This window comes from Malaya genurostris, chromosome 2 (genome assembly GCF_030247185.1).
Source record: "Malaya genurostris strain Urasoe2022 chromosome 2, Malgen_1.1, whole genome shotgun sequence".
NCBI lineage: Eukaryota > Metazoa > Arthropoda > Insecta > Diptera > Culicidae > Malaya > Malaya genurostris.
In genome coordinates, this window is record NC_080571.1 from 67,929,786 (window position 1) to 67,947,255 (window position 17,470).

General features: G+C 38.0%; 1 protein-coding gene across 2 annotated transcripts in view; it reads right to left on the reverse strand.

Moving 5' to 3' along the window:
• Window positions 1-17,470, reverse strand: part of LOC131432778 (cell adhesion molecule DSCAM-like) — a 189,992-nt gene that overhangs the window by 39,708 nt on the left and 132,814 nt on the right. For both annotated transcript variants that reach the window (XM_058599283.1, XM_058599281.1), the window contains exons 7-8: window positions 13,423-13,520; window positions 12,854-12,915 (exon numbers count right to left, since the gene is read on the reverse strand). In XM_058599283.1, coding sequence (XP_058455266.1) covers window positions 12,854-12,915; window positions 13,423-13,520 — 160 coding nt within the window. The remainder of the gene's footprint in view (window positions 1-12,853; window positions 12,916-13,422; window positions 13,521-17,470) is intronic.

The following is a 17,470-nucleotide window of genomic DNA, read 5'->3' on the forward strand; positions in this document are numbered from 1 at the left end:
GGAATCAACGAGTTTCAAAGAAGAAAACTCAAGACGATTTTCTCGTACCCAAACCGACAGTTCTTATGTAATGAGCAGTATTTCATTTCTGCGCCGCTTACTAGGTAGATATAAAAAGTTAACACTTTTTATATATCGTTCATTTTTGACTGAGCAGAAAATAAAGCAAGCCCATCATTCCGATTGGTTCAAGTCCAGAGCTCAATTTCAGTACCAAGAGTTCAGTTCAGTATTCAATCAATCCACACAAGAAGCAGTTCTGCTGCGGGAAGTTTGCAGTGCGAGTTTCATTTCAAACTAGGACGATTGCGTCATCCAGCTGCTGGTCGTTTGCATGGGAGCAAAATACAACGAAAAGTGAACCTGGATGGGGACTATACACTATACATAATCTACCCATCTAATATGAACATGAACATAGCGAAGCACCTATGACCGATGATAACGCGAATTGATGAATAATTCGTTCCTAATTTGTTACGATAATGTTGAATTTGTTGTTCATTTTTTTTAATTTGTTCAAGTACTTTACTAAGTTCATATGAAGTTATCAAGCACCCCTACTAAATAAGCTGAAAAACAAATCGAAACCCTGTGGATAATTTGTTGCTAACTAGTCACGGTGCCATTGAGAATTTAGTATTCAGTCTATTTAGTATGGGTGCTTCGTTATCTTCATACAAACTTAATGAAGTACTCGAAAAAAATTAAAAAAATTGACCACCAAACTCAAAATTACCGTAACGAATTAGCAACTAATTATTCACCTATTTGAGTTATCATCGGCGATAAGTGCTTCGCTAAGTTCACGTTCATCCGTCTATTGGCTCTAAATGTTTTCAAGAGAACCATTACATTTGTTTGTCTGTTGAAGCATGCCAAAAAGAAGTGAAAATAATCAGTTTATTAAAGGTTAAGAGTCTGATAAATTCTGATTAGAAAAGTTTTCGCATGCTATTCTTGTCTTTGTTTTAATTGTATTTCTGCCTTTTTCATATAGAAAGACTAAACAAGGAAGGAATTCGACTTTTGAACCGAGGCCCAGAGGACCGAATGTCATATACTATTCGACTTAGCTCGACGAACTGAGCAAGTGTTTGTGTGTGTATGTATGTATGTGCGTATGTTACAAATAATGTCAATCGATTTTCTCAGAGATGGTTGAACCAATTTTCACAAACTTAGATTCAAATGAAAGGTCTTATGGTCCCACAGATCACTATTGAATTTTATCCCGATCCGACTTCCGGTTCCTAAATTACAAGGTAATATGCGCAAATCTATGAAAAGTTTCACACTTAATTTTCTTGGGAATTTCTCACCCGATTTTTACGAACTAAGATGTATTTTAAAGGTCTTGGAATTCTTTAAAAATTTTCCGAAAAGTTTATCAAGATCCGACTTTTGGTTTCGGTTATACTATCACGTTGTAATACCGGAACCGGAAGCTTAATTTTCTATTTCTTGAATATTTTTTCACAAGTGATGGCGAAACTAGGTGCAAATTTTTATAAAACTTACTGTTAATTTCATCTAGTCCACATCCACGGAGTCCACGGTTTCCGCTTTCGGAAGTATCGGTAATAAGTGAAGAAACGCTTCAAAAACGGAATTCACTTCGATTTATAAGTAATGGTTAGACCAATTTTCACAAATCATGATTCAAATTAAAGCTCTCATTGGCTCAATAGATACCGTGCAATTTCATCCAGATCCGACTTCAGGTTCCGAAGTTATAAGGCGTTGAGTGTACAAACTTTTAAACTGTCATACAATATGATGCTAAATAGGTACGTATCGATACGGACTGGTACGGTAGAAGAAAACAGCACCGCCTAGCGCACAGCGTGCTTTGTTGAATTGTGTAGAGCGTGCAAAGTTGCCTTATTTAAATCTATATTAACTTGACATAACTGTTTACAAATTGAAAAGGTTATGGTAGTTTATACTCAAGGAAAGTTTCTGATTTTATTCAAGTTTGAACAACAAAATCTTGACAGAATCTTTTAGTGATGTTTTTGAAAAATTAGAAAGCCATCGTTACACCACTAGCTGGACTAAAAAAGGTTCTTCCGTGACTTTTGGATACACCTCGATTTGCGTACGGCGCACGTTTTCGACAACATAATTGATTGAATATGACATAGTATGTTATTGGAAAGATGCCAGCCTTTTTCGAATTCAATTATTTTTTATAATTAAATCGATTTGAACTGTTTTCAACTATACCTATTGGACAAACACAATTACCTGTATACTAAAAAATGTTCACAAAAAACACGTGGTTACGGACCAGTTTAAAAATTAAATCATATCAATTTAATTATTAAATCAAATCAGGGATTTCATTCGATGGCCCAAAGAGTGGGTCTAGACATTGTAAAGTATTATGAAAATAATAATAAAAACAACCGCTATTTAAGCAGTACCTGAATAAAGCAGGTATAGATTTATGATTTTGTGTGCAGGCCGAGATAAGCCGCTAGCGGGTCTAGGGCCAAATATAGGAATTTCCACATTTAGAGCAATAGAATCTATCCACTCAACCAGATAAGGGCCGAAATAAGCAAACACATACCATCGGTCTGAGCCGCGCGCCAGGATGTATGAAGTAAATAAAACCTTTGTAAACAAGCAGGCAAAATTAGATACGCGCGCAGGAATAGCTAGGGATGCGTGTGAGCCAGGATCCCGTCACGGGATGGAAAGAGAAAACCGTGAATATTGCGGTTAATACAACATTTACATTTGTTGTAAGAAAAATACTTGTATTGTTAGAATAAAACACTTGCATTTCACTGCAGTCATGAGGTACATTATTTTTCCGCAACCGAAGTGTAATTGATTTTCGAGGTGGATAGAGCGCTACGAGTGCTATCCGGCCGCGAGACAATTACACTAGGCTAACTCGAAAAATCCAGGTTGGTCCGAGGTTGGACCAACTATTAGAACCAGGAAAAGTTTCCACCAACACCAATATTGGCGGTTCTAGTAAGCAGGCACGTACCCTCCCGAAATCAGAGTAAGGTAATTTCCATTTTGGGACTTTTAACCACTATCTCCGGAATACGGGACAGAAGTGAGTTTCTTGAATAATCAACTAACAACATCTGCTAAATAGAAGATTTTACCAACCAGTTTTAAATAACCCGCTTCTTTTCGCACTCGATTTTTTTTTCGAATCTCAAAAGTCGGATTTCACAGAAATTACAATCAATGTCAAAATTAAAGGAAATGGTGCCATGAGGACCAGAAAGTGCCATGAGGATTAGTACTGAGCATACATCCTTTGAAGAAAACATGGAGTTTTAGCTAGAGTCAGCGAATGAAAAAGATGCCCTGCCGCTTAATGCCGCACTTGCATACTCTGGATTAAAAAGATGAACGCGAGCACACTTCGGAATCATGTTTGCCTATGCTGCAGATGACGGTTGGTTACTGTTGACGAAGTCTAGATACATTATTATACGCCTGAGAACAGAATGATTAACAGACAACAGACTGAAATCGGCACGAGTGCTCCGAAGCGGCCTGGGAAGGCTAATTGAGCGGAATGGTTATGAAGTCGGTTCTTTGGGTTTGCCTCGATATTCTTTTCGTGGACTGCCTCGTAAAAAGAAAAAAACACTTTCGACAGCAAGTATAAGTGTGCATTATGGGAGCGATTGAAAATCGGTTTTCGAGATAATGAATTCAAGATATTCAAGAGCATAGTTGGAGTTCTGACCGCTACTGCAAATCATCCTATTCATCTCTAAGAAATTTATTTGAGTTCCGTTTTAGAGTTTTTGACCGCATACTAAGAAGATTTTTCTGTTGTTGCATCGTCACTCCAAATGACGAACCTGAGATGCAAAGTAAAAATTTTAAATATATTCTCTGATCCACGCACGGAGGTTGACTCGACGAAATTCAATAGGATCATATGGGATTCTAAAAGGGGAGCGGGTCATTTCGCCGAATGCTATTTTGCCGAAAGTTGTTTCGCCGAATGCCATTTTGCCGAAAGTCGTTTCGTCGAATAGAGCCATTTCGCTGAAAGAGTCATTTCGCTGAAAGGGTCATACAAACCTGTAACCGCTTCGTTTGCCTGGTCTACTTAAAGCAAGGTTTCTTTGTTTTAGTTAGGTCCGAACGAGCGGGTGCGAGGTCGGACAGCACATGAATCAAATCGATGTGGCGGAGCCGCATTAGATATTTTTTCACTTAGTAAACGGAAAATACCACATACATTTGCTTGGTAGATACACCTATGCAATTGCTTTGATGCTTAGTGTAACATGATTACTCTCGCACAAAATAGGATAACGTTTCCACGCACCAAAGACCTCCCTTCGCGAAACACTTAAATTCATGCGGAGCCATACCCGCTCATCGAAATTAAACAGACAACCCAAAACGCTGACACTTTCCCAAACACCCTTGTACTCACCTACCACTTGTAAACAACTTCTCGACACACAAAATAAACACGGACATAAAACAGAATACTAGGTTCAAATTTCATTACGTAAGCGCGGCGACTCAGCAATCCAGGTCAAGTATACCCGTACACTCACGACAGACACTCACTCGCTCTTTAGAACAAATTGAACGAAGTTAAAAATTACTCACTCTTAATTCTCACATTCTACTCTCGCGCTCTCCCATTGTCATTAAATATGGCCTCGCGAAGCCACGCGATTGGCTAATCTTTATGTATCGTTACTTCCCCTACCGACATAACAAAATGTAAACTAGAGAATAAGCTACAATAGGGAAAGAGAAAGCTAGGTATAAAAAGTAAGTTAAAACATGAATAAAGAGAGATTCTTTTTGTATATCCATACACACGTGTATCTTTTATTTGCCCGTTTGTTGATTAAGCGCGATCTCTTAGAGGATGAAAACCAAACATCCCAAATTAGTGAATAATAGTCAACAAGTTTCCTTGGGAATCCTTATTCCAGAGTACAAGAATCAATCTTTATTCAAGAAGTGCGATTGTAGGTAAAAAACGGGCGTTAACGTATTATCATTCATTTGTGCTTATTTTAAATCAATTCCAATTATAATATTGAGACAAATGCAGGAATCGGCGAAATGAATGAAATGACTTTCAGCGAAACGGTTTTCGGCGAAATGGCTTTCGGCGAAATGACCCTGATCCGATAAAAGAAATATAAAAAATTGATCCCGTTCCTTTGCCACATAGAACTTCTTGCTTCAATATCTCATTGTCCAATCTAAAATATGTGAGAACATATTTACCTAAATTGCTAATTACTTGAACTTACTCTTAAAAAAAGGTAAAACAAAACAAAAAATATTAAAGGCATCCCTAAACGAAATCTTGGGTACGGGCCTGCCAGTAAGGAACTGGTAGAACACTAAGGGACTCTAGGAGAAAGAGTCTCTCGCCAAAAATACACAAATATTCATTGCATTTTTTATTTTTGCGTCCAAAAAAGCTTATTTTAAATCAATTCAAGCAAAATCAACAGGGGTTCGTAAAAAAAGTTTACGTTATTTGGAATTTACTTCGTAGAAAAAGCTTTGTGTAGTGAATGTGGAAACCGCGCATCATATGGCTATTTTCGGAACGGATGTGAAGAGTAGGTCCAAGAAAATGAAGGTTTGGGCTCGTTTCAAAATCAAAGATGGCAGCTTCTGGTTTATTGGAATTACTTAAAACCCTTAACAATATGGCTATCTTCGGAACATGATTGATGAGTAGATGTCAGAAAACGATGTTTGAGATGGTTCTGAAATCCAAGATGGCGACTTCCGTTTTCTCGATATTCCTATATTTTTGGAACGAGATTGAAAAGTAGACGTCGGAAAACGACATTTGAGGTGGATTTGAAATGCAAAACAGTGACTTCCGATTTATTAGTATTTTTTGGAAGTTTTTGCCGTATTCATTGAACTTAGTATTCCCTGAAGACACTATACCGGAAATCACCTCAGTCAATTTTGAAACGAGCTCAAACATTGTTTATTGGTATCCAAAATGTTCCGGAAATTTCTTTGTTTTAAAGGTTTTTAATCATATCGATAAACCGGTGGATGTTATATGGGGAATCTAGACGACAACAAACCTAGTTTTACGGCATCTGTTTATTAAATACTTTCCAAAAATACAAATATTGTAAAGGTTTTCAAGAAATATCGATAAACCAGAAGTTGCCATCCTGAATTTAAGAACAACCTCCAACATCGTTTTCCGACATCTGCTCATCAACCCTGTTCCGAAAATATACATACTGTAAGGATTTTCAAGGAATATCAATCAACCGAAAGTCGCCATCTTGGATTTCCAAAATACCTCAAACATCATTTTCCGGAACCTACTCTTTAAACCCGTTCCAAAAATACCCATATTGTAGTAGCTTCCATGGAATATAAATGAGTCGGAAATCGCTTTCGATGTATGCCAAAACCACTTTTTAAAAAGTAGGTTCGTAAAAAGAGTTACGTAAAAAGAGGTAACGTATAAAAAGTGTTCGTAAACGGAGGCTTGGGTGTATCATGTCACTGCTAGATAGACTAGGAAACGGATGAAGGAAGATCATGCATTCGTACTCTTATGGTAAGGAGTGTATCGAAAATAAGCTATCCACATACATTTGTGTTGTATGCATGCATTTGTGATGGTTTTTTTATGCTCAGATCACAGCATGCTGTGCGTTTGGCTGTCAGCTTTGGTTTGTTTACTTATTTGTGCCGTTGAAATTCTGCGTTTTCAAAATGTCGCGTATTGAAAAGGAAGTGAAAATTAAGGTTCTGGACACATGGCTAAGTGGGAAGGGTATTACTATACGAAAATTGGCGAAGCGGTTTGGAATTCATCATGCCATTACATTGGCAAACATAACAAACCATCAGTAATAAGTTTGGGGAACACTATTCTTTGGATGAGCTCCCAGGAAGAGTCAGAAAACCCGGTTCTTCCAACCCGAAACTCAATGTCAATACGTGATTTGGCCAACAAAGCAGGAACGAGTGTCAGAATGATCCAGCGTATTAAGAGGCGAAATCACCTGAAGATCTACAAGAAGCAGAAAATCTCGAAACTAAGTGTAGAACAGACGATGCGAGCAGCAACAAGGGCTCGGAAATTGTATTCGCCTCTTCTGCAGTGTCCGGATGCATGCGTTTTGATGGACTATGAAACTTATGTAAAGGAGGAGTCAAAGACCCTTCCAGGTCAACAATACTTTACTGTCGTCATTGGGGAGGATGTGAGCGATGCGGACAGGTCGATTCAAGTGGAGAAATTCGGTCGAAAGGTATTGGTATGGCAAGCAATATGTTCCTGTGGTTTGAAGTCAACCATTTTATACACTACCGGAACTATAAATGCAGAAATCTATCGATCTGAGTGTCTCCAGAAGAGATTGCTGCCTTTATGAGGGAAGCATAGTACACTTCCACTGTTTTGGCCGGATTTAGTGTCGGCTCACTATGCCAAAACCACTCTCAATGGGCTTGCGGAAAAGGTATAAATTTTGTTGAGAAACATATCAATCCACCAAATTGCCCTCAGCTTCGACCCATCGAACGTTACTGGGCAATCGTGAAGAGTGTATTCAAGCAGACTGGTAAGGCAGCTGGGAACATACAGGAGTTCAAACAAATTTGGGCTCAAGCGTTCAAAAAATGCGATGCAACACTTGTCCGGAACTTGATGAAAAGCGTTCGATCAAAATTTCGAAAATTCGTGAAGGAATAACTTAAATTTCATTTGGTTTTCATTATGTTTTCATTCCAATTTAACCTCGTACAATGAAGGATCAATTTTTAGTTTGAATAGACTATCGTTTTTTATTATAATTTGAAAGAAAAATTTGTGGATAGCACACGGAACCACCCGCGATCCCATTTCAACCAGAATATTAGTTGATTTTCTGAATTCGATTGGTTAAAATTTGGTACAACTAATCGATTGTTGTTTTAACTAAACTGTCATTTTTGTTTTTTCGATTAGCAGAAACGATGGTTGAAACAACTAATTTAACTGTTTGAAAAAAATGCTGTCATTTAGGGAGGACACATACCTTTCAATTTCAACAAATATTTTAGTTGAAATAACTGGTGTTGTTATTGAAACAAAATTCTGTTAGTTGAAAAATAAATCGTTTTTTTTTTTGTTTTAGACATTGCAAATAGTTGAATCAACTCGAATAATGTTATTGATTTGCGAAAATAATCAAAATATACTTACTGATACACGTCATGATCTATTTGAAATATCATCAGGAATCAGGAATCAGAACAAATTGGCTCAAATGGCACGTTCCCCTTGATATTTGGAGATTTGTGTCTTGCCATCAATTTGTTTTTAGCATCATTTTCCCGATATATAAGAGGGAAGGATTGAAAGGAAATGGTAAGGGTTGGACTAGGAGGATGGGAAAAATTGACGACACAAAAACACATAAAAGCAGAAGTAAATTCTGCACCCCTAAGGGATGCTAAACAATCTGCTGAGGATCACATTTAGTGGAAGCAGAAGTAAATTCTGAACCTCTACGAGGTCCCGAACAGTCTGCTGTTAATAAAACCTCCAACCCCCGAGAGGATTTAGAGATCTTACAAAAGCGACACCATTCTGCACTCCCGGAAGAATGCAGAACGATTCGCAGTATGTACGAGCAGAAGTAAATTCGGCACCCCAAAGGATGCCAAACAATCTGCTAAACCCTATTTAAGGTGAATACAGAAGGGATTCATTCACTCCAGGAAGAACGATGAACCCTTCTGACTATAGCTCCTAACCACATTGGGTGAGAAACGAGAGAATATCCTTCAATTTTAGCTCCGCATACACAGACTCAATCATGTATGGAGAACCCGGATACGTAGTTGCGTCAATGCGGGACAGTTACATATCAGATGATATGAAGTACCATAATCGCATTCACACAAATCACACGAATAATACTCAGCACGTTGAATAGTAGCCATGTGATAATTGAGTTTGCAATGTCCAGTCAGAGCTCTGACCAGAATACTGCAATGATGCTTGGAGAAATGCAGTAGACACTTTGACATTTTCAGATTTAAATCTGGTAGAAATGCTTTTGTCTGAGCGCAAGAACGAGTCTTGTGCTTTATCCAACTAGTTGAAAGTGGTAAAGCTGGTTCAGGACCAACGAAATCATTCGTTGCACCAGCTCTAGCCAACTCATCAGCGGATTCATTTCCAGTAATACCAGAATGGCCGGGTACCCATAAGAAGTAAACAGCATTTGAAATGCTGAGGTCTTCAATTTGAGTTCGACATGCGATCACTAGATTCGACCGTGAGTCAGTCGAACTGAGTGCTTTTAAGGCTGCCTGACTGTCGGAACAAAAATAAATTCGTTTACCACAGATCCTCTGCTGAAGTGCCGATTGTACTCCACACAGAATTGCGTAGATTTCTGCTTGGAACACAGTACAGTATCTACCAAGTGAAAGAGACTGCTCTAGCCTCATTTCACGACAGTAGACACCAGCACCAGCACGACCATTCAACAGAGAACCGTCCGTATAACAAACTATGTGTTCATCAAGTTGTCGTTCCAGACAACCATTCTTCACGAAGAGGATAGCTCACATTGAATGTTTTGAAAGGAAAACTGCATGTGAGAGTTAGGTCACTAGGAGCGAGTAAATACTCATCCCACGTAACCATTTGAGACCACAAGCGAGTGTGGCTGGTAGCATAATCTAATGGGTTACTGTTCCAAAGCCCTGTAACCTTAAGACGGTATGCACAAGATAATGCTTCTTGTTTTAGGAACACATGTAGTGGTTTAATGCACAGTAGCGCCTCTAGAGCAGCAGTAGGAGTTGTCGTGAATGCTCCTGTCATCGCCATTAGGACCATCCTTTGGAGATGATTTAGCTTTGACTGAACTTTCGCGACTTCTCCTTCCTGCCACCATACAAGACATCCATATGCTAAAATTGGTCTAACAATAGTTGTGTAGATCCAATGAATATATCTGGGTTTGAGTCCCCATGATTTTCCAAAATCTCGTCTGCATTGGCCGAAAGCCATGCAAGCTCCTTCAATCCTGAAGTCAATGTGAGCAGACCAATTCAGTTTTGAGTCAAGAATAACCCCGACGTATTTAACTTGATCGACCACAGTGACCTCTGAACCAAAGAACTGCACCGGACGAGCTCTTGTAATTATCCTACGATGAGTGAAAAGCACCATTGATGTTTTGCCCGGATTTACAGATAATCCAACCTGGCAACACCATTGTTCAACATATCGCAGGGCTTGCTGCATTAAATCAAAGAGAGTGTTAATGCTTATACCGGTCATCAATATATGATAATCGTCGGCAAAACCATAAGTCGGAAATCCAAGGTTATTAAGTTTCCTTAACAAACCATCAGCGACTAGGTTCCATAAAAGTGGGGATAGTACACCACCTTGAGGAAAAACCCAAGCTATTCCGTTTACGACTGCAATGTTTAACCTCCTGCAGCCATTCAGCCATCGGCACGGAAATACACCTTGACTTAGGAGTTCCTATTTTTGTGGCCTTTTACGACATGGAACAGGAAACCAGTGGATCAATTCTTGGTAAAAAATAATTCCGCCGGATGCCACACGGCTTACCTGTTTGGTGGACTTATACCACCGGTACAGGTGGACCGTAGCGTTATTCTTAGCCAGTTGGGAAACCGCTACCGACACTACACGGCTATCTAGGCTGCTCAGAGAGGGAAGATGACATTGATGGTCAACTTCCATGGGTGGCTGAGCAGCCGGATTGCAAATAGTTGAATCAACTCGAATAATGTTATTGATTTGCGAAAATAATCAAAATATACTTACTGATACACGTCATGATCTATTTGAAATAAGTTCGATATATTGAGATTCATGAAATAAATATCGTTGTTAAAATATAAACAGTATTTTATATTGACATGTAATATCATTAGGGCTGGGAAAATCACTGATCATTGCTGATTTCAAGTGATCTTAACCAAGGAATATATTATCATTACGAAATCAGAACTGATCTGATCTCTAAGTGATTTTGATTTTTGTATGATCATGATCATGTCAAGTCGAGATCAGTAAAGATCTAAATTCTAAAAAAAACCTCTGATTCGATCGGAAATGATTGATGTAGAAAAACGTTTTTAATCAGCAAAAAGCGCCCGGAGGGGCGAGTAAATTAGCGAAATTATTATATTTACCTGAAATGAGTACTGAAAGATGATGCCTTCAAACGGTTGAACTAAAGTTATGCACTGATAATTTTAGTCAATTTATATGAGCTTGGGTGCCTCAACCGCTGGGAATTGGAGTTTTGCGACGGCAATTCAAACGCGCCATTCAATCGCAGCGCGACTGTGTGTTTGAAACCCTTCGCTCCTGTTACTTTTATAAATTAAATTCATGTCAAAAAGCGTTTTATTACTAATGCATGAACATCATCATCAGTATCAAACAGCTGGAAGTAAAACAGTCTGCTGGAAGTAAATCAATGATCGAATTTGAAGCATAAAATTCTTGCGCATACCTCAAAGATTACGAGATGATCATAAATTAACATTTTCTAATTTGTCACCAAATCTTTTTCATCTTAAACAAGGTTAACTTTATCACAACACCGCTGTTAGATAAACACTTGTTATCATAAATTTCTCAAATCGAATGAACACAATTTCACCAAACGCTTTAATCATCGATGTTGTTTTCATTGACATTTTGAAGCGACGCGAACAGATTTCAAATAAAAAAGCATTGCGATTATTGTTTTGCTTTCAACTGTTTCCGGCATTTGACAGCATTCAAAACAACATATTTTTCAACTACTTGAATATATTCAAATCAAAAATCATATTGGTTGAATAAAAAAGAAATTAGTTAAATCAACTGTCGCAAAAATAAAAAAAACTGCGATATCGCAATTTTATGATCGAAGGGTTCTCCGTGCGGATGAAGGAAGATCATGCATTCGTACTTCTGTGGTATTGTCTTCCATATAAACTAGAATGTTGAACATTCTCGTATTGCACATTGTTGTTAGCAAATTCAATTACTTTGCTCTCTTTAAAGAATTGTACGTATACACTATTCGATTTGTCCAAATTGAAGAGAATACAGAGAAAATTCCCAATTATATGCACACGGCACTGAAAAAGACAATCGAACGAATGTTTGATCCCGGCTGACTAAAATCTCGGATAACCGGGAATGAGTGGCAAGGTTTCCAATTGCTGTCACAAACCAAGGATGAAAGATCCTGTCGCTAATTGAAGCCCAGTTATTTTCTACCAATCATGTCCAGTTTTATTTATAAGATTATCATTATCTACCCCGAATTAATTATAGCAACCGGATCCAGTAACAGGATTCGAAGTGGAAAATGTTCGTATCCTTCTGTAATTGAGTAGAAAAATCTTATGTTTATTCGAATGCAGTAAACCAAATGCTGGATAGTCAGTGCTTCAAGGTAATAATTGCCATGCACTGCATTACTCAACTAAGCATTATTTCGAAACAAATGCAATAAAACAAGATCTAGACACGAGTTAATGACCACCAATGTTCAGCCCGATGCAATCCGTTTTTTTTTATTTTCACCCGGTCATCAGATTTGCAACCAACAGTAGAACATAAACAATGTGCAATGCATTGTCTGGTATCAGATGTCGGTTTGCCAGCAGTCGGACCGACCCGTGCAGCAATAATTAACGTTGATTACTATCAATCCGTTGTTCAGGTCCGACACAAAAGGCGTAGAAACTTTTGTAATCGTTCAAATAAACCTGTCGGTTCTCGGATCAATCGAACCGGCGGCGGTTGCAGAACCGGTAGCCACTGCAAATTAATCACTTTCAAGCAACTTACCTATTGGGAAGCGCACTGGTCAGCAGCTGGAGACAGAGTGCTACGACGAGAACACCGATGACCTGTGCCACGGTTCACCCCGAGGCCGGTGTGTTGATCGACCGGATGAACGGTGATTACGGGGCCATTCACCGATGGGTATGCGGCGGCGACGGCGGTTGCGGGAAAAAAGAGATGAAGAGAAAGACACGAAGCAGAACGCAAGGAAATACGATTAGTAAATTGTTTCACCGATCCTGGTCGCTCTGTTAACGAGATAACTGCTGTACGGCTGGATTCCGGAAGAATATCGATACGGGGCCTGCATTGATGATTGCGGATTGACCGTCATGACCGTGTGGTCCCAACACCCGTCAGGCGTTAGTTTCGATCCACAATCATTGATTGGTTCATACGTACGACCAACTCCATCCAATTGCGATTGCAATGCAGGCGCGGACAGTTAGTGGCTAACAGCGTTAATCCACCGATCACACAGTTCGGATCAGTGGCCGGAGTGGAGTGTGCCTGTTAATTCCAGCCCGACGTTTGTTTGGATTAGTGAGAAGAGAACATCAATCAATACTTACGGGTTGCGATTTGGTTGCGTAATCGGCGCTATTCACGCCATGTTGCATGGCGGCCGGATGTTCGCCTTTGATAACGTGAACCACGACGCTTGCGGAATCTGAGGATGAAACGAAAGGACGATGATATGTAATTGGATTTTGAGTATTGTTGTTTCCTCAGGCCGAAAATGGAAATGGTGGTTAACGTGCAAGGCGAGTGAAATTTCAATCAGTGCGATTGTTAGCCGGTTGCAGCTGAGGCAGCCGAGATGGTTACAGGGCATCAAACGAAACGCAGCCCCGGGATGAACGTGAAATATCTTACGTTCTGACATTCCACTAGAATTTGTTACTATTTAGTTGTTGGATATTGAGTTTAGATATATTCGCGAGAAACATCATCAATATTCGGTAATAGAAGGAATAAATGAATATTTCGAATATATTTAAACCAGTGGTTCCCAATCTTCTTTTGGTCGAATGCCCATTTAGGCAATCGATTCAGCATTTTTGCACTTAATTTGACATTATGTAGAGAGAAATGGTACACAGAACAATCTTCTGGCCAATCCTACAGTGTGAAAATAAAATGTTTATTCAAGATCCTATCAAGCATCAACATTGAGTAAATGAAATAGAGGCCCGCAGGGACATCGAAATCTCACACATCATTGCCCAGCTGAAGAATTAAAGAAAAAACTCATTCGGTAATGGAAATGTTTGGTACATTTTTACTTGCACCACTGCTGCGCTTGGAATGGCATACTGGTTCCACTGGTTCATCAAATATCTCAACTTTTATCGCTTATATTATAAATATACCGTAACGAGGTCTAGCTGATTTAGTTTGGATACGATTAGTACAGAAAAATAAAAAGTGCATATGTTGTCGCGGTAAATAGCAAGGATTCACTTTGAAATTATTTAGTAAGCACTTCTAATTTGTTTGGAAACGGGTATAGCGTGATGGATAAGTCAATGCCCTTCATGCAGCCCGCCTGGGTTCGATTCCCAAGCCCGCACATAGGATCAGAACATTTTTCTGGCCCGAAGAGACGAATGATCTTAAGGTTAAAACAGTCGGTGTTGAACAGTCGTTCGCACCGCACGCGAGTAGCTCTTGGCTCCTGTATGTTTTTTCTTGCTACCTAAAGTTTCATTGATTCAAGGCTTCAGTCTTTTTCAAGGCCACCTGAATCACTAACAGTCTTTTTGAAGACTAACAATTAGTCAGCCTTCCTCAAGGCTATACAAAAAGTGATGAATATAATCAGTCTTTTTCAAGACTAAGAAATTAATCAGCCTTTTTTAAGGCTAGCCATTCAAAGAATTATTCTTCAAAATAATCAGTCTTTATTAAGACTACTACGAAATCAGTCTTTATCAAGACTTTTTCAAACTAGGAGTTCATTCGAAGACTAATTTAGCCTAGTTAATTTAATTTCAAATTTCATAAATTTCAAAAATGCCCAACCGGAAAGGCAACAAGACTAAGGCTAAAAATAATTCAATACGGAATAAATCACAATCCGTTATTCAACATTTTTCTAATAACATTCACGATCTTATAGAATCAGAATGTAAAAATAAAAGACAACGGACGGATTTCCCTTCCGTTGATCCTATGCCGTCTAACAATATTTACGAGATTCTTCCTGAATCCGATTGTAGCGACAAAGAAGAGAATTCTTCAAAAATTCCCAAAATGGACGCTTGTCGTTCTGGGAAGAAACAGCAATCTATGCCACCAGTGACGGTGATGATTTCCTACTTCAAAGCATTCCGTACTGAGCTTTCTACTTTTCTCCCGGAAGTAAAAATCTCATTTCAAATCGGACGAAGAGGAGAATGTCGAATCTTGGTTGATGGATTGGAAGATTATGAACGTCTTATCCAATATTTGTCCGAGCAACTTCATAAATTTAATTCATATGATATAAAATCAGACAGACCCTTCAAGGCTGTCTTGAAAGGCTTAACAAATGATCAAAGTACTGATGAAATTAAAAATGAATTAAAAGAATTGCTTGGTTTTGCCCCTTCCCAAGTAATACTTATGAAAAAAAGAGCGAATGGTACTTCTAAACCACGCTCTGGAATTTCTTATGAACTTTACCTAATACACTTCAATCGAAGTGATGTAAACAATTTGAAAACTTTAGAAAAAGTACCTTTCATTTCCCACATTAAAATTCATTGGGAACATTATAAACGGCATAACCGTATTACAAACTTAACGCAATGTTGTCGTTGCCAAGGCTTCGGACCATGGAACCAAAAATTGTCATATGGATATACGGTTTTTGAATTGTGGTAATCGCAATCGAAAGACGTTTGTCCAATGAATGAAACCACTGATAAATTTTCTTGTTCAAATTGCGATGAAAATCATAAATCCAATTATTTGAAATGTCCTGTCAGGTAAAAATTTTAAACGCTCGTTCGCTTAGACAACAAGTCAAATCAACGACCTTAAATTTAAAGAATATACTATATATATAATATAATATATATATATTTGATTTTCAGAATAACCGTTACAAATGCCACGCCTAATTATTCTAAGGCACTTATTTCTTTGAATTTAAAACAAAAAACAGGTACGCGTTTCAATTCGTCTTCTAACGAAAACAATTTATTGACAGGTAGATTGACCTCATCTTCTTCTAATGTTAGTTATGCTAGTATAACAGGTAGAAATCTACCACTTAAATCTTCTAACGTAAATAATCAAAACACAGGACCGCCTTGCAGTTCATCTTCTAACGAAAACAATTTATTAATAGGTAGATCGGCCATATCATCTTCTTCTAATGGCAGTCTACCTACAAATATTGCTTGAATGCCATTGGCTTCTTTAAATGAAGTTGATTTAGGCGATATAATTGAAAATAAAATGATCTACCTACAAGATCAACTTTTTCAAATGATCATCCAAATGAATTCGACTTCATCACTTTTTGACGCATTTCGAATTGGATGGCAATTCGCAAATAATATTATAATGAATTTAAAATTTAACAGTGATGTTAAATAATTATTTGAATATTTTAAATTCGAATGCTCGATCTTTAAAATCGAGTGAAGATGAATTTTATAATTTTCTCAAAGTTCACAAAATTCCTATTGCCATTGTGACAGAAACTTTTCTTAATCCAAATGTCAAATTGAAAAGCAATCCACATTATGTGGTTCATCGATTTGACAGGTTTACTGGAATGGGTGGTGGAGTTGCCATTTTTGTCCAACGGCAAATTAAACATCGAATTTTACCTTCATTCAATACTAAAGTTATTGAAAGCTTGGGAATCGAAGTTGAAACCATTCATGGAATTTATTTCATCGCTGGAGCATATTTGCCATTCCAATGCACCGGCGAACAATTAAATTTCTTTAAAGGCGATTTGCAAAAACTCACAAGATATCGATCGAAATTTTTCGTAATAGGGGACTTAAATGCTAAGCATGACCAGTGGAATTGTATGCAAAATAACAGTAATGGTAAAATATCAACTCTCAGCTGGTTACTTCACAGTTCTTCATCCCAGTAATCCGACTTGTTTCTCTTCCGTGAAAAACCCGTCTACAACTGATCTGGTTCTAACAGATCAAAGTCACATTTGTAGTGAACCGATTACACATGCTGACTTTGACTCAGATCATCTTCCTGTAACATTCAGACTTTCCAACGAAGCTATAATTAATCCAATTAGTTCTATATTCAACTATCATAGAGCTAATTGGTTGGATTACGCATCTCACATTGAAAATCATGTGGATTATGAAACTATTTTAGATTATGAAATCGACACAGCAATAGATTTTGAGTCATTATATTATCGAAGCTAGAAATTATTCAGTTCACAAAGCTCAAACTAAATTTAATTCTCCTATCATCGATAACAATCTTCAACTGCTCATTCGGTTGAAGCATGTTCGTCGACGACAATATCAACGTTCTCGTGATCCTGCTATGAAAAACATAGTTAAGGATTTACAAAAAGAAATTAAACATAGATTTACTCTTTTGCGAAATGAAAATTTCACTAAAGAAGTTGAACAAATTAAA